This window comes from Vespula vulgaris, chromosome 11 (assembly GCF_905475345.1).
Source record: "Vespula vulgaris chromosome 11, iyVesVulg1.1, whole genome shotgun sequence".
NCBI classification, from domain to species: domain Eukaryota; kingdom Metazoa; phylum Arthropoda; class Insecta; order Hymenoptera; family Vespidae; genus Vespula; species Vespula vulgaris.
Window position 1 is genome coordinate 1,187,501 of NC_066596.1, and position 21,434 is coordinate 1,208,934.

At 31.7% G+C, this 21,434-nt stretch overlaps 5 protein-coding genes across 11 annotated transcripts; all 5 read right to left on the reverse strand.

The window, feature by feature from the left end:
• Positions 1 to 3,484: 3,484 nt before the first annotated feature.
• On the reverse strand, positions 3,485 to 8,963 carry LOC127067836 (sodium-coupled monocarboxylate transporter 1-like). Of its 2 annotated transcripts, none has more exons than XM_051003204.1 (9): positions 8,106 to 8,963; positions 7,544 to 7,889; positions 5,834 to 5,988; positions 5,600 to 5,740; positions 5,404 to 5,512; positions 5,104 to 5,325; positions 4,482 to 4,993; positions 4,262 to 4,358; positions 3,485 to 3,986 (listed from the first exon to the last, which is right to left on the reverse strand). In XM_051003204.1, the coding sequence occupies exons 1-8, from the start codon at positions 8,321 to 8,323 to the stop codon at positions 4,271 to 4,273; spliced, it is 1,791 nt and encodes a 596-aa protein (XP_050859161.1). In that variant the 5' UTR covers positions 8,324 to 8,963; the 3' UTR covers positions 3,485 to 3,986; positions 4,262 to 4,270. The 2 variants fall into 2 exon arrangements, with proteins under 2 accessions (XP_050859161.1, XP_050859162.1); XM_051003205.1 differs by having other exon boundaries at positions 4,245 to 4,358.
• Positions 8,964 to 9,045: 82 nt separating this feature from the next.
• LOC127067835 (KICSTOR complex protein ITFG2-like) lies at positions 9,046 to 11,385 on the reverse strand. Its single transcript, XM_051003203.1, has 7 exons — positions 11,239 to 11,385; positions 10,936 to 11,161; positions 10,555 to 10,856; positions 10,078 to 10,477; positions 9,689 to 10,010; positions 9,376 to 9,610; positions 9,046 to 9,298 (listed from the first exon to the last, which is right to left on the reverse strand). Exons 1-7 carry the CDS (start codon positions 11,383 to 11,385, stop codon positions 9,119 to 9,121), a joined length of 1,812 nt encoding a protein of 603 aa, XP_050859160.1. The 3' UTR covers positions 9,046 to 9,118.
• An 18-nt stretch (positions 11,386 to 11,403) lies between these two features.
• LOC127067837 (mitochondrial inner membrane protease subunit 2) lies at positions 11,404 to 12,588 on the reverse strand. Of its 2 annotated transcripts, none has more exons than XM_051003206.1 (3): positions 12,106 to 12,588; positions 11,680 to 11,993; positions 11,404 to 11,595 (listed from the first exon to the last, which is right to left on the reverse strand). In XM_051003206.1, the coding sequence occupies exons 2-3, from the start codon at positions 11,983 to 11,985 to the stop codon at positions 11,404 to 11,406; spliced, it is 498 nt and encodes a 165-aa protein (XP_050859163.1). In that variant the 5' UTR covers positions 11,986 to 11,993; positions 12,106 to 12,588. The 2 variants fall into 2 exon arrangements, with proteins under 2 accessions (XP_050859163.1, XP_050859164.1); XM_051003207.1 differs by having other exon boundaries at positions 12,102 to 12,588.
• Positions 12,589 to 12,731: 143 nt separating this feature from the next.
• Positions 12,732 to 18,276, reverse strand: LOC127067834 (ABC transporter F family member 4-like). Of its 4 annotated transcripts, none has more exons than XM_051003199.1 (8): positions 17,806 to 18,276; positions 17,228 to 17,581; positions 16,393 to 16,655; positions 16,115 to 16,301; positions 15,271 to 15,323; positions 14,456 to 14,619; positions 14,188 to 14,374; positions 12,732 to 13,747 (listed from the first exon to the last, which is right to left on the reverse strand). In XM_051003199.1, the coding sequence occupies exons 1-8, from the start codon at positions 17,945 to 17,947 to the stop codon at positions 13,007 to 13,009; spliced, it is 2,091 nt and encodes a 696-aa protein (XP_050859156.1). In that variant the 5' UTR covers positions 17,948 to 18,276; the 3' UTR covers positions 12,732 to 13,006. The 4 variants fall into 4 exon arrangements, with proteins under 4 accessions (XP_050859156.1, XP_050859157.1, XP_050859155.1 ...); XM_051003200.1 differs by lacking the exon at positions 15,271 to 15,323 and adding an exon at positions 15,675 to 15,814 and having other exon boundaries at positions 12,732 to 13,588; XM_051003198.1 differs by lacking the exon at positions 15,271 to 15,323 and adding an exon at positions 15,675 to 15,814.
• A 144-nt stretch (positions 18,277 to 18,420) lies between these two features.
• Positions 18,421 to 19,600, reverse strand: LOC127067838 (alpha-ketoglutarate dehydrogenase component 4). 2 transcript variants are annotated; one of them, XM_051003209.1, is made up of 4 exons: positions 19,450 to 19,600; positions 19,270 to 19,324; positions 19,029 to 19,195; positions 18,421 to 18,802 (listed from the first exon to the last, which is right to left on the reverse strand). In XM_051003209.1, exons 1-4 carry the CDS (start codon positions 19,471 to 19,473, stop codon positions 18,785 to 18,787), a joined length of 264 nt encoding a protein of 87 aa, XP_050859166.1. In that variant the 5' UTR covers positions 19,474 to 19,600; the 3' UTR covers positions 18,421 to 18,784. The 2 variants fall into 2 exon arrangements, with proteins under 2 accessions (XP_050859166.1, XP_050859165.1); XM_051003208.1 differs by having other exon boundaries at positions 19,029 to 19,204; positions 19,450 to 19,598.
• Positions 19,601 to 21,434: the final 1,834 nt, after the last annotated feature.

Genomic DNA, 21,434 nt, shown 5'->3' on the forward strand with positions numbered 1-21,434 from the left:
CGTAGGTGAATGTAAGCTCATGTCGTGTTGCAGTACATGATATATATCCCAGAGATCGTCATTAAGAGAGATGCTAATTAAAGACACAAGGAGATCATATGAAAGAAAGAGAATATATGTATAACGATCTGGAAATTGCTAATTGTATTTATTAATTTGTTCTTTTTCTTTTCTTTTCTTTTCTTTTTTCTTTTTTTCTTTGCTTCATTCCCATTCTCCATATCCTTTTTCATCCTCATTGCAAAGAAATTCGTCATCTCTCGAGAGGATATCTTTCTTACTTTTTTATTTTGTTATTTCTTTTTTCCTTTGTTTTATATCATTCGATTGTATCGAGTTTCGTGTAAAATCGAAACGAACGTGCATGAAATTGTCGTGATAACGTTTAGTATGAGATCTCAATCTGTTTTTGTACGAATATATATAATGGATATACCTACATGGATATACAACGTGGATATGTTTTCACAAGTAGGCATTGCAGTTCCTTTCCAAAAGCTCAATGCGTCAGAGATGAATCCCTCTGTTCACTGTCGGTCTTGAATACAAGACCAAAAGGACGGCTGTGTTGTTGTTTGTTTGTTTGTCGTATTCGATAAATAGAGAAAGGGAGACATATAGAGAAGGCACCCTGGGTGCACTAGGATACCTACTAAATGGAGAGACATGCAAGAAAGAGGAGCAAACAAGGATGGGTGACCACCACCGTGTTATATGGGTGTATCGTGTTCCATTCTATGTGGTTGGGTCTTCTAAAATCGAATGTCACTGAGAAAAGAAATGTCACAATATTCCGTGGCGTCTAGTCAGCCGAATTTATTCTAGCAATGCCTGCCAAGCTACTTACCCATTTTTTCGTTCTCATTAAAATAATCGTCGCAATTGTAATTCCCCTCCCCCAAAAAAAAAGAGAGAAAGAAAAACAAAATTTCTCATTACTTAACGTTCTTAAAAAAATATTCTAAATCGTTAAAACTTGTCGAATAATTATCGAACGTTAAGCGAGACAACTGTAATCGTTAAAAACATTACATGATTATTGAATGGATCTTTTTAAATATCATGGAAGAATTACTTTTAAGATTTCGAAATATCCGAAGTTAACACTTTAAATCAGCGATTAACCTCGTTCACTTATATATATATATATATATATATATATATATATCCTTTCGACGTTTGCACGGAATCAATCAAGTCGTTGCTTTTCCCAAAGAGAAAGGTACAAAGGAGGAGGGAAAAAAGGAAGAAAAGAAAAGAAAAGAAAAGAAAAGAAAAGAAAAAAGAAAAAAAAAGAAAAGGAAAGGAAAAGAAAGAAAAAAAGAAGTTTTCTCTTGGCAGAACGACACGAGGTCCTTCTTGTCGTCATCGTTGCTCGTAGTAATCCGACGTTCGAATGTTTGACAGAATAATTTTCACGTTAGCGGGAAGCTTTATACTCCTTTATGCTCGCGCCTGGGCCTCCGTATTGTCGTTGAAATAAGCCGTATCCCACACCGTAAGGACACCATCTCCCTCTTCACTTCACTTCACTCTCCTCCTTCCCTCACCCCCACTTTCCTTGCCTTTTATGTGCGTTTGCACGTACAGAGAAGGTGAAGCTTACAAAAACCGAGGGACGGACGGTCTAGCTATAGTTGCACTCGCCATAGAGAAGTAAGAAAAAGAGAGGGAGAGAAAAAGAGAAAGAAAGACTATGGATTTACTTTTACCAAGTTTTCCTGCTTTCTCTTGGAAAAATATTCGCCGACGTTGCTACGATTGTATTTGACGAGTCAAAAATAAGTATTGTCCGGTCTTTCCTCTCTCTTTACGAGAACAAAATTTCAAGGATAACGTATTGATGATTAAAATCGTATCGTATTATTCGTCTGATCTTAAAACAATTGATCGAACGTTAACGAACGTATAGGATAATTTTTTATCGATTAATTATACGATACAGGATAATAAAATCGTTTTAAAGTTTCGAACTGTGAAAAAAGTGTAGGACAAAGTCAGTAGATAAAGAGATAGATCGCATCTATTTCAACGGATAGAAAAATATATAGCATCGACTGCAACAACGTCAATCACGAAGAGAGGTTTGTTCGTGAGTGAGAAGGAGAAGGTTACTCTTCTATCACAGTGGTAAACGTCACTCGACACCAAATCAGACAGAATCTGTCAAAAATCTGTCAGCCGGTGACAATGCCGTTCCCTTCTAGCTATAGTATGTTACCAACACGATGAAATCGGAGCGATGATCGTGAAGAGATCCTAAGTGAGTGAGTTAGTTAGATAGGGATATACAGAGTATACGTGGCTATAAGTGTGTGTGTGTAAAAGAGAGAGAGAGAGAAAAAAAAAGAAAAAAAAGAAAAAGGGGCCGAAAACGAAGAGGGGACAGGCCAAAAGCATGGAGCTGCACAAAGTGGGTCTACTCTTCTCGACTTCGTCGTCGAACAGCGTAGGTATGTAAGTAGGTGGGCCTTGCCACCTATATTTGACACCTTTCAGTCTAATAAAATAAAAATCCTACGGGTGGAATGTGGTCTTCTCGTTCGGGGACAGAAATGCCGCTTCCACTTTCGACTTGGAATGTCCTCGCGAGGTTCCCTTTGCCGATCCTTCTCTCATTCCCAAGAAGACGACGACGATCCTCGAAAGACGATGATATCTCTAAGAAAGTAACGATAAGGGTCTTTTCGAGTCGTTCGAGAAACGTGGATTAAATGCGTTCACGTGTGTAAAGTTGCCAAGTTAAATTTAAAAAGAAAATGAAAAAGAAAGAAAAAAGAAACGAAAGAAAAAAAAGGAATGAAACGTTCGATACGATCTAATGAAGGGAACGAACGAATATTTGTTTATTAAATTTAAAAAAATATATATATATATGTATATATGTAAAGAAAAACATCGATTTGTTACGTAGCGATTATAAACATTATCTTGAAGAAGTTAATAAATTTTCATCGATATACCTACTTTTGTAATATTAAATAGTAATAAATTTTATATGAATCATTTCTTATCAATTCTCAAGTCGGTTAACAAGTAATAATAAAAAATTCTTCATGATCCGAGATACGTCAGTCAACAGTAACGTTCGCACTTCATAACGGTCGAACATTAGAAAGTGGCATTACCTAGGAGAGTTGATCATCCAACCGTAACCGATAGTACCGTGGTCAAAGTATTACCACGTACACGCCTCCTTTGTTGAGATCCTGATATATCGTTCACTACAGATTTTTCGCCAGAGGAGACCTATAATGTCTCCTCTATTGTACCCTCTTTCTCTCTATTTCTCGAAACGTTCGCCGATAAATCCTAACAGGATTTTTATTTTTTTTTTCCTTTTTTTTTTTCAAAAGAGAACCATTGCTTCGTCACGCAACGGCTTATCTATCATTAAAACAAAACAAAACAAAAAAATAATAATAGAAAAAAAAAACAATCTTTCAACGTTACTTTTGCTCTAGGAACAAAACGACATACTTACTTATTTGATTAACAAACAATAACACATTTTCATATTTATTAGAACTGTTTGAATTCTATACAGATTTCTTTCTTTATTTTTTTTTTTCTTTTCTTTCTTTTACGAACGCGCGCCCACGCACACATACACACGCACACGCACACGTAATTACACATACGTACGTACGTACGTACGTAAGTACTTAAGTATTTATTTGCTGACTTAAGTTAAACGCATATACGGACATAATGAAAAATGTTTTTTCTATCGACTCATTCATCAACGTGCAGATTAAAAAGCGACTCGACGATTGCCTCTCGGCGTGCACTGCATTTACATTCGTTCTAATCCGATAGAAATCGTTCCTACAGATGTTTGGGAGGTTTGTTTGTATTGAGATGCACCAGAGAGATATATAATCTAGTCAATTTGACACCCTCATCGAGGACCTAATGGGTGCTTTCAACCCTGGAGGGACCAGTTAGGTACAGTTGTCAGGCAAACTCGCGACTGGTCTGTCGAGCTATAACCAAGATACAAAGATCTCTAAAAGAGAGAGAGAGAGAGAAAGAAGGAAAAAAGAATAAGAGAGAGAGAGAGAGAGAGAGAGAGAGAGAAAATGAAGGAACAGCGAAAGAAGAGGAAAGAAAAAAAGCGAGTAAAGTCTTTTCGTTTCTTCGTCGAATATCCTGCGATGGATGATCCTAATCTTTCGAGATTTTCATTATCGAAGTTCTCCCCCTCCCCTTTCCCCTCCCCTATATTATTTCTCTGCACTTACGAAACGAGAAAACTTACGAAATCCCTTTAGGACATTAATTCGCTCTTTTCAGTCATCAGTGAAGTTGGTACCGAGTGTAATGACACTTCTGTATACTTCTTGCGTGGTAGAAATCTATAAATAAAATATATGAATATTTAAAACGAGTTTGGATCAACGTAATGTAAGATATAATATATGTATATATGTATATAATGTATATATGTATATATATAAAATTATAATAAATAATTCTACCTTCGAATGATCGGTGGAAAATGATTTTTATTGACGTCGATAAGATCTGGTGCTCCACAAAGGAAGCTTACGATCGTACCAATCACCATTACAACCAAACAACCGATTAAGGTATAGTACATAAAGGAAATCGTGTAAATGATGAAAGGCTCGTTATCGACGTCAGGTGCAGGTACATTAGTTGCCATTATTGCGGTACGATTGTTTAAAGTTTCATTCCCAAGGAGACAATCGGCAGTCGAGGTTGGCAATGGCTTATAAGTGAATCTTTTAAGAGCCATGTTCCATTGAGCACCACCAATGATCCATACCATTAAGGACATAGAAACTATACCACCAACTACAGCGCCCTTTGTCGTTGCCCATGGTATTAACATGCCCAAACTGAAGAGACCCAACATCGAACCAGCCGTAATGCCGGTCAAACTCAAAGACACTTGAAATATGTCACCGAGACGATCGACTATAAAGACCATGGCCACACAAATAACGCCTAGGATAACTACGGTGATCTATGAATAATATAAATTGATCTAGATTTAACGATTGATTCCTCATAATTGTTTTATCTACATTGCGAATTATTGTAGTCGATTATTTACGATCATTCATTTTCAATTACCTTCATGATCATAGCTGCTTTTTTCTCCTTCTCAGGATTATCGGTCATCCAAGGATCGATGAAATCCTCGTATATCGTGCCTGCCGTAGTGTTTAATCCACCACTCATAGTAGCAAGTCCAGCACTAACTAGACCAGCAAGAAAAAGACCAGGAAGACCTGGAGCGTTAGCGGCTACGTCCAAAACGTAATACGGTAATATTTGATCGCTCCTTGCTACTACCTGCGAAACAATGTTTCGTTTCATAAAAGATTATAATATCGTTGATCGTTGTTGCTTTTTTAATCGAGAGAAACTTACATGTGCTGTTATTGGATCACATTTATAATATTTTGCGTACATAATAAGACCAGTGAATACCGAAACCCATTTTATTATTATCATACCAACTCCCATAAATGCTATTGATCTGCAAGAACGATCTATGTTAATCTCGTGATAATGTACGAAAAAAAAGAAGAGAGAAAAGAAATTTTACGAAAACAAATGATCTTACTTTCGTGCTTCTGTGATCGTTGGTACTGCCAAGAATCTTTGCATGGAGACCTGACTTATACCGACACCAGAAAGCCATGTCATGGTCATGCCTATCGACATACCCCATAAACTATTCCTAGTGAAGAGACTTGGATCCATGCTATTGAATTGATAGAAATCAATGGATTTATACAAATAATCATATTTAACAATGTCGAAGAATCAATAATATTATAAAACTTTTGACTCTTACTTCCAAAATACAATCCTACCACCTTCATCCGCTATTTTCCAAATTTCACTAACACCGCCCACGGATCTGATCCCTAATACGAGGACAGCAAACAGACTTCCTACGGTTACTGTCATTTGAACCGTATCCGCCCATACCACCGCTTTTAAACCACCCTACAAATATATAAAAAATGTTATAACGCGAATGAAAAGACTCACGCATACAATAGGATTCGTATTTTTAATAACAAAATTATCTTCATCAATCTTTAACATTAAATAATTTTATTCTAATCAGTATTAGCGGAATTTAATATTTCAATAATAACGTTCTTATCATTGTTTATAATCGACGTTTCAAAAATTACCTTCGAACGTTCTAATCGGTGTTAAAAAATATTAAGAACGAAACTAATCAACAACGCTCAACGATATTTACATCATATTAATAACATTTTTATTATTATTGTTGTTATTATATTAATAATAAATATCGATATTCATTATAATATGATAAATATTATATGTATGATAAAAAGAAAAGAGAAGAAAAAGAAAGGATTCGTCGAAGAAAATTTTAATGGAAGATAAAAGAGTCTTCCTTGTAAATTTTGACGTGTACTTCTGTAAACATACACGCCAATCGTATTATAGTCGTGTAAACATTATCTCCGTTACATTGTACACTTAATACGCGGAACAAGCACAATTCCACGTTGTAAACGTTCGATAATAGGTGTTCTCTTCCTGATAAGAGTTCATGACAGTTAATTCTAATACAGTAACGATAATAATAACGATGTGGGTGTAAGTTAACGTTATAAAAAAGAGAGAGAATAAAAAAAAATATTAAATTCGCGTTTGCCCAACGATCCATCATATTTTTCCACGGGCTCGTTTATTATCAAAGGCATTGCGATCTTTGATAACGTCATTCTTCATATATGACGTTTGTAAACGAAACGTCACGGAAACTGTGCATCGTTTTGCGCACTATGTTTATCAAAGTACATGTATCTCCGAGTATTCTCAAGACTTTTTTATTTTAATGACGACGAATTTTATCGTTCGTTACATTGACCGAGAAAAGTAATTTTATATTCTTTAAAAACGTAACTATTCTTTTTTCTTTGTATTCCTTTTTTTCTTCTCTTCGATCATTCGAATTTTTTATAGTTTCTAAAAGAAGATTTAATATTTAACGCAAAATTATCTTTGTATATTAATTTTTGTTAATGTACGAAATTATACCAAAATGATTTAAGATTAAATGAAAATATTGTACGGTTGCGTGTTACATTTTTTTAATATACAAAATTATACTAGAAAAATGTTGAATTTAATAAAAGTATTGTGTGTGAAAGTATCAATGTTAGATTTTGTTAGTTACCTATACAAAATTATATTAAACACATACAAACAAAATCTTATTATTCTGAAAAAAAGTTGGCTAGTTAAAATAGAGCAAACATTTTTTTATCTAACATTTCTTTTTTTTATCAGTCGTTAAGAATTTTACGATCAACGATCTTATTCTAATATAATCATGATTATCTAACACATCGAGCGACCGTAATTAATTGAACACTTTTATTATTGAAATATTATGTTTTTATCTGGAAAACAATTAGCAAATAATACACGTCTTCAAAATCGAAATTTCTTCTCTACCGATCGTCAACGTGTTAATTTAATTAAATTAATTATATAACAGCTTATATATACTCACTATAGTCGTGTAAAAGATGCATACGATGCAAATCACAGGAGCGATCAGATGCAAATTGATCGCGGTTGCTTGAGAAAATGCTAAGGCGGGAACATAAATGATCAAAGGAATGTAGATAATGAGAGATAAGCAATACAAAAAGGACGCAAGCAATCGTACCGGTCGTGCAAATCTGATCTCTAAATATTCAAATATACTAGTCAATTGTAATTTAAAAAAAACTGGCAAATAGATGTAAGCGATGATTGTGCAAGTTATGAAGGATGTAAAAATGCAAGCTGCATATTGGCTGCCATATTGATACACCTCTGAAGGCACGCCGAGCAAAGATACACCGGATATGTGACTGAAAAAACAAAAATGATATTTTCCAATTATTTCTTTTCTTTTTTTTTTTTTTTTTTTCATTAATTTTATTCTAAATTTGATTCGTCGTTTAGTTGTTAATAAAATATCGAATTACGAAGGAACCTCCATGATTACGTTAATCGTTAAAAAGGAAGAAAAAAGGAAGTTCGCATCTTAAAAAAGAAGAAAAAGAAAAAGAAAAAATCTTTCTTACCTCGCGATTAGACTCATGCTGATCGGAAAGAAAGACATAGTTTTACCACCGAGTAAATACTCGGTGGTATTGTCTTGCTTTTTAAAGAAACCGAAATAAACGCCAATGATTATGCTCACACCTAATAATGAGATGAACAGCATATAATCGGTCCATCCGAAAGTGAGGTGTTCCAATTTGTGACCGATTAGAGTGGATGTTACATTATTATCTATCATATCGATTTTTCTTGACTTTATCGAATCACAGAAGAACGAACAAATATGTTAGAGTTATTGTGACTTTTATCGAACACTTTCTTTTTTATTTATTTATTTCTAATCCTTTTTTTCTTTCTATTAACTTGTCAAACGCGATCGAAAGAGACCGAAATAAATAGTCTTTTCAAGATTGACCACGAGTTAACGAGAAAATGTGCAAAATCGTCACATCGATATACATCAAAGAAGCCAATATTGTTCAAGCTTGGAAAAGTACTCTCCGTGAAATCTTCATGCTTACTGACAATGGCGACGTGCCATTTGATTCTATATGCCTTACTGATATTGTACGTAAGATCAGCCTTGATTTATAACAGTTAGATAAAACGGTGAAATTCACGTAGATTTGCAAATAGGCGTGAACGCTTAAAATGGACATTTTTCGTCATTTCGGTATACTTTTCATGACCTATACTGTCGCGACTACTGTTTGCCCGAAAAACAATTAAAGAGTTTTGTGGATTGTATATTACTCCGTGATAAGAGACGGAGACGACGAATGAACCGATAAATACCAATGCCGAGAATTAATCTTTGTCGAATGAGAAAGAATACATCCCTGTCGGTTACAGTGGAAAAAAAGAAATGTACTGTAAACGTAATGCAAATATCGATGAGGAGATAACTTGCCGCACGATAACCTGTAGGAAGATAAATAAAGATAACAAGGGAAAGAGAAATTTTAATAAGAATATATATAGTGTATATTTTTTTTCCTCTCTTTTTTTTTTTTTTTCTATCGTTATCCACTTTCTAATGGGTTCCATATAGCAACCATTCCGTTAGTTGTTGCATTCGACGTTGTTTCTCAGTTTCATCGGATTCACCTAATATCTCGTCCAAAATTTTCCGTTCTTCTTCATCCAAATCTACAGTAGGATTCAATGGACTAATGACCATGTTTGGAAGCGTCACGTCGTAATAAAGGAATATCTGTATAAGAGATTAGAAATTACACAAAGTGTCAGATATTCATGTGACAACGTGAACGTATTACTTTGGCTACGTACTTTGTTATTAAAAGTATTATAAACGAGGCAAGGTGTAGAAGTACGTTGCACAACATTGTAATAACCTGTACAAAATGCTCTAACTGGTTCTTCGAATTGGAAACGTACGCTATTTCTTTGTTGATCCAAGATATATGTTTGACCATCCCAAGCGCATGCAATTATTTCATCTGAACCATCGTTGGTCACATCCAAACGACAAAGAGCAAATATCTGATGATCCACTTGCATTGCCCTGTAATAATAGAAAAATATATTCTACGATAATTGGTGAACCATTTCTTTCGTCCTACTAAAAACTATTTTAACTCACCACAATATATTTTCATCCTTTACTAACATTATAGTACCGTCCAAAGTCGCAAGAGCATATGGCTTTCCTTTTGAAGAATTTTCTTTCGATTCGTCTAACTCGTCATCCTTATTGTTTTCGTTTTGTACTTCTGTATTATTATTGTTGACGTTGTTGTTGTTTTTATTACTATTATTATTATTATTATTATTATTATTATTATTATTATTATTATAAGAAAAATCTTCGTACGTAGGTAACGGCAGATCTTTCTTCGGATTAGAATCAAATTCTCCGAGAATAACGTTACCACCCACAAGATTACCATCCACTTGATCCACGCCTAAGAGAATCAAACGTATTAATAATTATATAGATTTTCCAAATATTTCTAAGTTATTTGTAATCACCTGCAGCATCTGCATCGCACCCTCTGAATTCTGATTGAAGATGACTTGATTTAGTTTCAACCAATAAAGATTTGATATTACTTAAACTTGACTGACTGTCATCGATAGAAGATTGTTTAGCTGGAGTATCCTGTTGTATATTCTTTGGTACCTTAGATTCCAATGATGCCATCAAAGATATCATTCCTGATTCGAGATCTCCTATAATTTCAGTAGATATATTTTGATTTCTCATTCTAGATATTCCTAAAGTTTGATAATCGACACAACTCGCGGCTACTTCGCTATCTCCTTCGCAGGATTCATTTTCTAATTTATTGTCTTCTGCATTGCACTTAATTCGCATGAAGGTACCACCTGGTTGGGCAACTAACAATGTTGGAGTTCCGTCTCTTGAATGCTGTAATATTATAACATTTTGAATTCTAAAGTTCATATATAAATAACATTTTTTAATAAACGTTATTTTGTTTTAACCTGTAGCGTAACTGTTCCAATTTGATTGGCACATTCCCATTTATTTAAACCAACTAGTCTTCCAGTCCCAAAATCTGTATTACTGGACCACCTATATGATCTGACAACACGGTCTGTTAATCCAAGTATCATTTCATTTGCACCATCTTTATCAATATCAGCTACCAACACTACCTTTGTATTTGTTGGTATTCTTTGTACATGTACACATTCCATTTTTCCAGACAATTCGTTTATTTCACTAATATTATCTACATGTTCTGAACTTGGTGAACTTGTCATATTAATAATTGTACCAATATCTATGTTTAGATGATGTAATAAGTATCAGATTTAATCAATAGTTTTACTTTTAATTATATAATAGAATTATAAACATACCTGTAACAGCCTTAAGATTTTCTTGTTCATCTTCTTTATGTAATTGTAATTGTGTTAATAAAGATGGTACATTACTAGGATTAACAGATCTTGGACTATAAAAAATATGTGCCCAGCCATCTCCACATATAACAACTAATGCATTTCTTCCGTAATTGAAAATATCACCTATAGCTACACTAGTTACAAGTCCAAGGCCAGTTATTTTCTGCCATAATTCAGATCCCTAAATAATAATCAACAAGTTAGAAATGATTAGATATAATTACGTTGATAGTATACGACAAAGAAGATTATACTTACTTTAAAAATATAAAGCTCTCCTTCTGCTGTGCCTACTACTAATTCGTTATCTCCATCATTGTCGACATCTCCTATCGTTAGTCCATGTCTACATATAGTACCTGGTAATTCCCACTGTAATCTTTTAACAAAACTGACAGCCCTCATATTTATAATACACTTTTATTAACTTCTTCTAGAATTCAATATTGTACGTTGATTTGGTATAGAAGCTTCTAAATATTGCCAACGATTAGGTGGCCAAACTATGCAAGTAGCCTTTGCTGTAATTAAACCAAGAGAAACTGGTCCAAAAGTGTTTGAATCCATCGAACGACCTGTATGATCTCCTTCCAACCAACAATGTCCATCTGGAACCTATAAAAACATTCAATATTCCAAGTTTATTACAAAAACATTAAAAATGAATTTTTTTACGATAATAATAAATTTAATGTAAACCTGAAGATAATCAACTTTGTATCCACGTGTATGCAAAATATCACCTGCAACTCCTATAACTCGTTTAATTAATGTTTGAGTTGGTGCTTTAGGAGATATTACAGATACTATTTCACCTCGTTGAATATCATGACCACGTACAGCCCAACGATTTAGGAAAACATAATCTGGATTATTTAAATCTGGATTCAAGGCTGGTTGCATAGATATTCCTTCCACTTTTGCCACATATCCTACTGTGTCCAAGAAGGTAATCCCAACTGGGATGCCTATTAGGACACTGCGTAAAAAATGTGGTATTCTCATGTATCACTCTAATGAAATGAAAAATAACAAAAAAGCAAAATGTCACATATCTAAATACACTTATTTATCAATTATAATAAAACGTATGAGCAAATTGTTACTTAGGTTATACATACATACATATATATTAGAGTAAATAATTTTATTTCAAGTTTAATATTTTTATTATATTAAAATTTCTTTATATAATATATATTATTCAAAAATGACTTAGTATCGTCTGTATATTATATTTCAACGAAAATTTTCTGAAGCTAACATTCATGTCAGATATGTACGAAGGAGACAGCAGTATCCATTGTATCCATAAAGGTTACAATCAGGGGAGCCAAATAATTAAAAAAATAGGACAAATGAGAAAAACTAAAAATAATATAATATTGAATGATATTATGTCAAGATTATTTTTAATATAATTTTTAAATAACATTATATTTATTTAAAAATGTAATGAAAAACTATATGATCGAACATAGACAAATGTTTAACTTATCTAAATAGTTGGTATAGGTTCTATATAATTATAAAAAAAACATCGATGAGTAGTATTTAAAAAACGAATTATTTAATCCTATCAATGCTTAAAACAATCATATAATTAATTTCTCCGTTATATATAAAATATTGAAAAATATTTCTTTATAAAGGAAAGGATTCAAAGTCACGTGGTTATCTATCGCAAGCAAGTAGCCAATCATATTGCTGCGATTGCATGACATCAATGATGAATAATTATTTTCAAAATATTCATTGGAAACAAATGAGAACTCTTTATTACTTTTTCCTTTTTAAACATTACATCTTGTGATTACTTGTAATGATACATTCATTCTTTTATCATAAAAAACTTAATTTATTTCAACTCTATTTTTACAACCACAACAGTAAATCGATTAAGTGAGATATAGATATTTTTTTTTTACATAACAGAGATTAATTCTAAGGAAAACATTGTTTACCTTTAAAACGTCGTTTTTTCTTTATTTAAACTTAAGAACATAAGATGTCCTTATTAAATGGATCAAGAATCAGGCAGTAATTCTCCTAGACAGTACGACATTTCTCCGTCTGCTTTTTTTTCATCCTCATCTTCATAATCATACTCATACTTATACTCATATTCATCCCCCTCCTCCTCTTCCTCCTCTTCCTCCTCTTCTTCTTCTTCCTCTTCCTCTTCCTCTTCATCCTCATCTTCATCTTCATATTCATATTCATATTCATATTCATCTTCATATTCACCTTCTTTATCCATCTCTTTGTTCTTTGTTTTATCATATGTCACTTCTTTGTCTTCTTCTTTTTCTATTTCTATTTTTTCTTCTTCTTCTTCTTCTTCTTCCTCTTTTTCTTTCTCTTCTTTATTTTCTATTTCCATTTTTTCTTCCTCTTCTTCTTTCTCTTCTTCAACTTCCTCCTTTCGTTCCTCCGTTTCTTCTTTTTCAATTTCTATTTTTTTTTCTTCTTCTTCCTCTTCTTCTTCTTCTTCTTCTTCTTCTTCTTCCTCTTCTTCTTCTTCCTCTTCTTCTTCTTCTTCTTCTTCATCATCATCTTCCTCATCCTCTTCTTCCTTCTCGTCTTCGTCTTCATCAGAGCTGTATACCTTTAAATATGTTTTAAATTGTAATTCTTTCTCTAAATCATTCAATTGTTCCTCATTACTCATCGTTCGCACTTTTACTTCACGTTCATTTTCAATCATTGATCTTATAATGGAAGTACTTTCTGCTTCTTCCATTATTTCATTTTCATCTTCAGATTCCTAATAGAGCAAATTTTATTAGTAATGACATAATATTTGATAATGTGATACAATAAAATTTTTAAATAGCCAATGTAGTTAGTAAAAAAAAGCGAACACTGCTAACTAAAAATACAATTAAAATAAATGACAAATAATAAGCTGTTCAAAACTTTGAGCCTCACGTATTATCTGAAAAAAATCACAAGAATTGTGTATATATGATAAAAACAATGAGATCAGAAAGCATCTACTAGCAAATTTTTAATTTACAACAAACGAAGCAAATTTGTATTTAATAATTTGCTAGGTATAACACTCAATTTCTGCGTTATCCAAGCATGATTATGTTAAAATAACTTAAAAAAGTTAGGCAAACAATAAAATAAGTAAAAGAATCACCAAATAAAACAAGGCTCCGCAGTTTCATTTGATTCTGCTGAATTCTAATATTTTCTTACAGCTGCAATCTGGTCGAGACTGATGAGAGAGAGTGTCATTTTGCCTGAGAGAATTACAGGCGCTTCAGGACTTTCCTCTGCTTTTTGTTCTTGAGTTTCCGAATCTGTTACAAGTAATTCACATTGTGGAGGTAAAGCGCCTTCTAAATAAATTGGTACTGGTGGTGTCTTCTCCCTCTCAGTGTGACTGTGATAATAAAGGGGAAAAAAAAGAATCTTTATTGTCTTGAATACTCATAAATTATCTTATTAAAATAAAATATAATACCTATGGGGTGGGGGTATTATGGGGGTGGTAGGTCTACTACATTTTTGTCCACCTTCGCAGCTGGCAGTCATTTCCATACCCATTACTTTAACTGTAGGTGATTGTTCTATGCTTTCTACTTCTTGATCTTCATTACTATAAGTTTCCTGGACAGTGAAGTCTTCCTACAAATTGCAAGTTTAATATTACAAATATAATCATTTTATCATATAACACCTTTAATAAATACACATTTGTGAATATCTATAAAAAGAAAGCTTATATAGTACAGCATTCTACTGTTACATCTGTAATGTTATTCCCTACTATTAGAAAAGCCATATCATCTATAGGTTTTTCAACTTTGTTTGCTTAATTCAAACCGCTAATGGTTGTGCTAGAATATAAGATAAAAATATAAATAATTAATATATCATCAATTCTTAAGAACGTACATAGCAACAACTTAATGTTTTATATTATCATGATAAAAATATAAGCAATCGTCATGCACAGCACATGTTTAGTAATAGTTATTTTTCGACATATAGATTATATATACTTAATTTAACTATTATTGTAATTAAATTTTAACTATGAGAAATCAATTAAGAACTATGACATCACTAATTTTATTCGAGTGCAATTTAAGGAGAAAATACAATGTAATCTACTTTGTATCAAACGTTAAATAAGGATTAAAAATATATCGAAGCCTAAACAATTTTTGATAAGATCATATTCTTATTATAGGTAAAATATGCAAAGGAACAACAAGTTTTTCACAAACTCTTGGTTACTCATGTTAGGAATCATCATGGCAGTAAATGATATACCTTAGAACATTGATTGACCCCTGCCAGACCATTGGACTTTGGAGCCCCATCTACTACTCAAAAGGTAAAAAGATACACTATAAATTTATTTACCCTATTCGTCTTACATTACGATATTTATAATAAAAATTACACTCAATTTTTTAAAATACAAATATGTGCTTTAATAGAATTGAACTTGAAATTCAATTGACTATATGATAATTTTGACAACTGTTATCCACACTCATTTATATTTATCAAAAGCTATATACTGAATATAAAGTTTTATATTAAATTAACGAAGTTTATAACGCACATTGGGATGGGTAAAGCTTGAAACGCAATCAGAACACAGCAACGTGCACATTTCTAAGGACTAGGAAACTGAAAATGTAGTTTGCTTCAAAATTAATCTAATAAACCTTGATTTCTGGCTGTGAGCTTGGGCTATGCATTACTGAACGTGATATGTTGCCCATCTGAACAACAATTCTTTCCATGGCTGCTTCCGTCTCGTCCAAACGACGTCTCAGCTGATCTATCTCTATGTCTCCTGCCGCTTCTTGTGTTCCAGCATGTAGAACATTATCAAATCGGTTCAGAGAGTAAATACACGTACTTACAATAATTTCAAATTTGTCAAATTATATTTTGCAATTATACCCATTGTATAAAATACGCGTGTGTTCTAATTGTGCAAACCTTGCATCATGCAACACCATTTAAAATTCTTTTTAGATACCCAAGGAAACATATACCTTAACTCTAATTATCCTTTCAAAAAATTAGCTTTCGGAGGAAAATGGTACAATAATAATAATGCAAAATGATTAGTATCTTCATAAAGAAATGAAAAACTTACGATTGTTCAATTCCTCTATAGTTGGAACAGGTTTATATGGGGATTGTTCTTTTTGATAATGCATTGTACCTCCTGTCATCGCGCTAGCAAGTAAATCTGGATTAAATACCATTTTTCGAAATTCTTTCTCAGCAGCTGCTCCTGGATATTCAGAGACAATCTCATTATCAGAGTTCTTCTTCAATACCTAAAATATTTTTGAAATCAAACGATTTCTTAAATAAGAATATATTACTTTATAATTATTTTTGGAGAAAGAAAAAAAAAACAAACATTACCTTAACAATGGTATACAAAAAGAACAAGACAATGCCTAATGTATACAGAGGCATAATAACTCCCATACTTCCATTTCCTTTTGGTGCTGGTACTACATGACCAGCACCTCCCATTGGTGGTCTCATTTTTGGCATTACATGATTAGGTCTTTCTACTATTTTCGGTACAATGTGCGAAGTAGGTATAGTTCTTCCACGTTCCCTTAATGCTGGATGAAGACCTCCTGCATGAGGTGGAGTACGCCTTTCTTGTCTTAGAGTAACTGGATTAAAATAAATATTTGTATATTTTTATTATCGTTAATATATTAAGCATACATTAATTCAAATTTTTATAAGTGTAATTAGACGTTTACACACTCACAAACATATAATCAAAAATTTAGTCAAATAATCCTATATTATATCATTATAATTATTAGTAATATATAAAAAAAAATAACGATATATTACTTTGTAATATATTAAAATCCAGGAACAGGTCATCGTATAAATGTATTTGAAACTATTATAGCAATCCAAGCCTTGTACCCTAACCATCATGCTTGCTTTTCTGGCAAAATGCCAAAGAAGGATAAATGATTTAAGTCTGTCTTCCATATATATCCGATGATCCATATATATAACGTGAGTAACATTATAGACATGCACATACGTTCTATTTCATCCTAAATAGCGTTTAATACAATTACAATATTTTTGTTATTTCTCAAAATTATATAAATTATGAAAAAATTTTGTTAATCGTTTATTTTTATAACTCAATCCGATTAATGAATTGGTTACTTCTTAAGAAATAATGTTAGTAAAATCATTGAAAGATATTTATAATTACTATGGGGCATTAAGATGTGATATCTTATAAGATGTGGTATTCCCAATTGCGATAACGGAATACCAAAATTCATTTTAAGGCATATGGAACTATTAAACGATCTGATTTCTTCCAAAACTTGTTTAGAAGTTTTTCCAAGACGTTCTTTTTCCGCCAGAAAGGTTGACAAATCTATGCCACATCTTGCCAAAACTTCTTCCTTACATAAATTAGCAATTTGTGGTGCCATTTTGCTAGTTTTAAAAGCGTCTTTCACTCGTGGATCAACTTGATGATGTCTCAATATATTTTGACACATTTCTTGCATAATATCCAAAGCAGTAACATCGCTTTCGAATAATACTTCACAGCACGCTAATAAATATTCATTCGATATACAACATGAAAAGAATTCTTTTTACCATACTTATTTAAAATCATTCGTTTCATAATATCTAACACACGAAATACGATCTAATAACATTTATCTAATAATAAAAAAAAAAATCTTACACGTACAATAACAAAAATTCAATCGTTCCCTATCGACAAATTAATTTTCATCGATATATCATTTAAATTATCATTTATAAACTTACCATCAGAAGACGAATGATGCGAATTGACAGAAGCTGTGAGCATGGGATAAAAAATTTTTGGCCATAATACCGCAAAGCATCCAGCCACAATAGCCAATATAAAAATTGTCTTTCTCGGACCAAAATCTGTTATCTCAGACATTTTTCGTATCGATTACGTCGTTCGTGTATATTAATCTCGCGGTTTCGATAAATTATGACGCGATTATGAACCTCCGTTAATCACATCCAATACTTGCTTGCAGATGGAAGTCGTCGTCGTCGTCGTAGTCGTTCGCTGCGCATCCGAGCGCACTGTCGTCTGCTATTTCTGTCATGGTATAGGGAAGCATCGATAAACTTAGGCACCTGCTTCAAAACGAACATTCTGACGTAATCACATTTTCGAATAAAAAATATTTTTTCTTTCTTTACGCATCGTATCGTTCGATTAACGAAACTTTTATACTATTTTTCTTATATTGTTTTTCGTTGGATTTAACAAAAAAAAAAAAAAAAAGAAAGAAATTATCTAATTTACATACTACGAGTAACGACAAATGTTCAACGTTCCAAATTTATTTTCGATCGTTTCGTTTATTTTTGTTTATTGGGAAAATATGGTTTTAACGCGAATTTATTTTTATTGATTTTATTGATTATTATAGTGAATAAATTACATATATTTAGACGCCAAAATACGCTTTCATGGGTACTTTCGCTTCGGCTGAGTAACGAGCATTAGTCGGTACAGCAATGAAGCGAAAGATATTCTAGAAATAGCAGGTCCTGGCAATGTCACATAAATGTGTATTGTGAGGAGACCTTGTCCGATAGATGGCTGAGAGAAATTTTACATCCTTTTTTATGATTCATCAATTTTCTATTACGTTCATTTATTTAGACAATACCGTATATCAAACAAAAGTCAACTTAAGAAAATGAACATCGAACGGTGATCTAAAATTTAAACGCTTTCCTAATCAGTTTTCAAACGCGATTATTCCGGTCCACCACGCTGAAAAAAGAAGAAAAAAAAAGAATGATCATTAAAATACGAAAATAAAAGTTCCTCGTTTCGCGTATAAAGTATTTTTAGTTCACATTTTTGAATTTGTTTTGAAAGAAAAAAAAAAAAAAGAAAAAGAAAAATAATCATTTTTCTTACGTAACCTTGAATCGATTTATATAACTTTTACATACGAAATTTATTTAGTTATTTGCGAATAAACCACGAGACTTACATTAATATACTCAATTTCTTTTTCGTCGATAGGTCGCCGATGAAATCTTGCTGGTAGATGAATATCATCTATAGTTGGCAAAACGGTTACCTGGTGTCCAGTTGTACGTCCAGAACTTTGTTGAGATGATGCCGTCCCTGACGCCGCAGATGGAGCCGCGCTCGCACCTACGTTTACTAACCAATAACGACAATTTCACTTCATTATTTTACAGTATACACAAGAAATCTCTTCGTGTTACCTCTATCCAGACCTCCTTTACGAAATTTTATCAGTGGCACATGAGGTCGTACGACCTAAAAGGGAAGAATTTTACGGCCAAAATTTGCTCAAAAGTTTCTACTTATTTGACCATCTTACACATTTATTATATTCTGTCATTCGTTATTTTAATTAAAGAAGAATATATCTAAATACTAACCTTCCATCCTTTGCTTGCCATCATAATTTTTATACAAAACGTATACGAACGATAGAAGAACTAACTTTATCCGTACAGAGAATGACGGACATTCTTTTTAGGATGACAAATAGATGGCGCTTATATACTTGCGCATTTTTAACGCGCCGTTATTAAAACGACACGTTTAAAAACAAAAACAAAATTATACTATGTATATATGTATATATAATATCTTATATGTATAAATATAAATAAATATTCTAAATATATATAATATTCTATATATCCTTCCTATTAACCAAGCAAGGCTAAAGAATTAACTGGTCATGCAAATTTCACTTCTCTTCTGATAAAAAAATACATAAATCAAATATTTCTCCTTCCAATTAAAAAGATATTATATATGCTAATCCTTCATTTTATGATTCATTAATTTATGCAATATTTCCAATCATCGTCCTAATAATTTTATTTTTAATCGAAACAAATCTAATACATGTATGCTTATCGATTGAAAATCTTCCTTATTTAACACGTTTAACAGTCATTAACTTCATCATATTATTTGTGATACGTATGTATTTTCAAAATAATATAAGATAAATTTTATAGTACATAATTGGATGTATGTATATAAAATCAAATCAATCTTACTTAATATCTTTTTAATTAATTCAATATAAGTTGAAATAAAGTATTAAAAAGATGATCGATTTTATTGCCTACATTTCATGCAATCGAATAGCTTTCTGCACTCTCATATAAAAATCTAAGTCAATGTAAGCTCTATGTACTTAATAATCCAATAATCAATGCGTTGAAATTCATGATAATAACACGTATTTATATTCATAATAGCTTATAACTATTTATGACTAGATAACTCAATAATTATTTATAAATAAGCACTTGTTAATAATCATTCTTATCATTGAAATCTAGAATTAAAGAATTTTTATATTACTTTTTATAATTAACTTTTATAATATAAATTATAACTATTTTATAAAATCATTTAATTTTACATATATATATGTATATATATATATGTATATATATATGTATATATATATATATATATATATATATATATATATATATATACATATTATGAAGATATCTATATATCTATAAATATCTTTTTTAAATATAAAAAACATCAACAAAGAAAAGAAATAATGAAAAAAATGAGTAAGTAAAAATGAAAACAAGTAAAAACTAATGACTTTTCTAATGTTCCATTTGAAGCAGCTATTATTAGTTCGATATTATTTTCAATTTAATATATATCATATAAAAAAATAAACAAAGCAAAGGATAGTTGATTACCATAGGCCATTTAGTTAAAAACTAATTCATGATTAGAATTACATGTAACAACGCTTCGTTACTTATTATATATATAATATACATTACATTGATGTCCGGAAAGTTTGTGCCGATTTTCGCTAGATGGCATTAGAACAGGTCTGAATATATCAGAATAATTGAAAACAAATGACATATGTACATATTCTAAAAGATAATATTTCATGCATATTTAGAAAAAAGTTTGGTTAGGATACATCAATACTTGCTAATTTTATACACTCTTAAATATAAAAGAAAATAAAATGCATCATAGGCGTTTGATGTTTTTCTTTTATCGAAGAAATAAAAATGTCACACAAGCAACGAACAAGATATACGCTATTTATGGTAATGTTGTTACAATTTGAAGAACTGTGCAGAAATAATTTGTTAGGTTCAAAATTGGCGATCTCAACCTTGAAGATCAAGAATACTTGTAACGGGGGATAAAAAATGGATTATTTATAATAATGTTGAGTAAAAAAGATCTTGTGGAAAGCAGAATGAATCACTATTTAATCACTCCCAAAACTGATCTTCATAAAAAAAAAAAAATCATACTTTGTGTCTAGTTGGTTTGAAAAGAAATCATGTATTATAAGCTTCTATCTAATAAATTAATCAGAGAATAAATTCGATTAATAATTATTGCA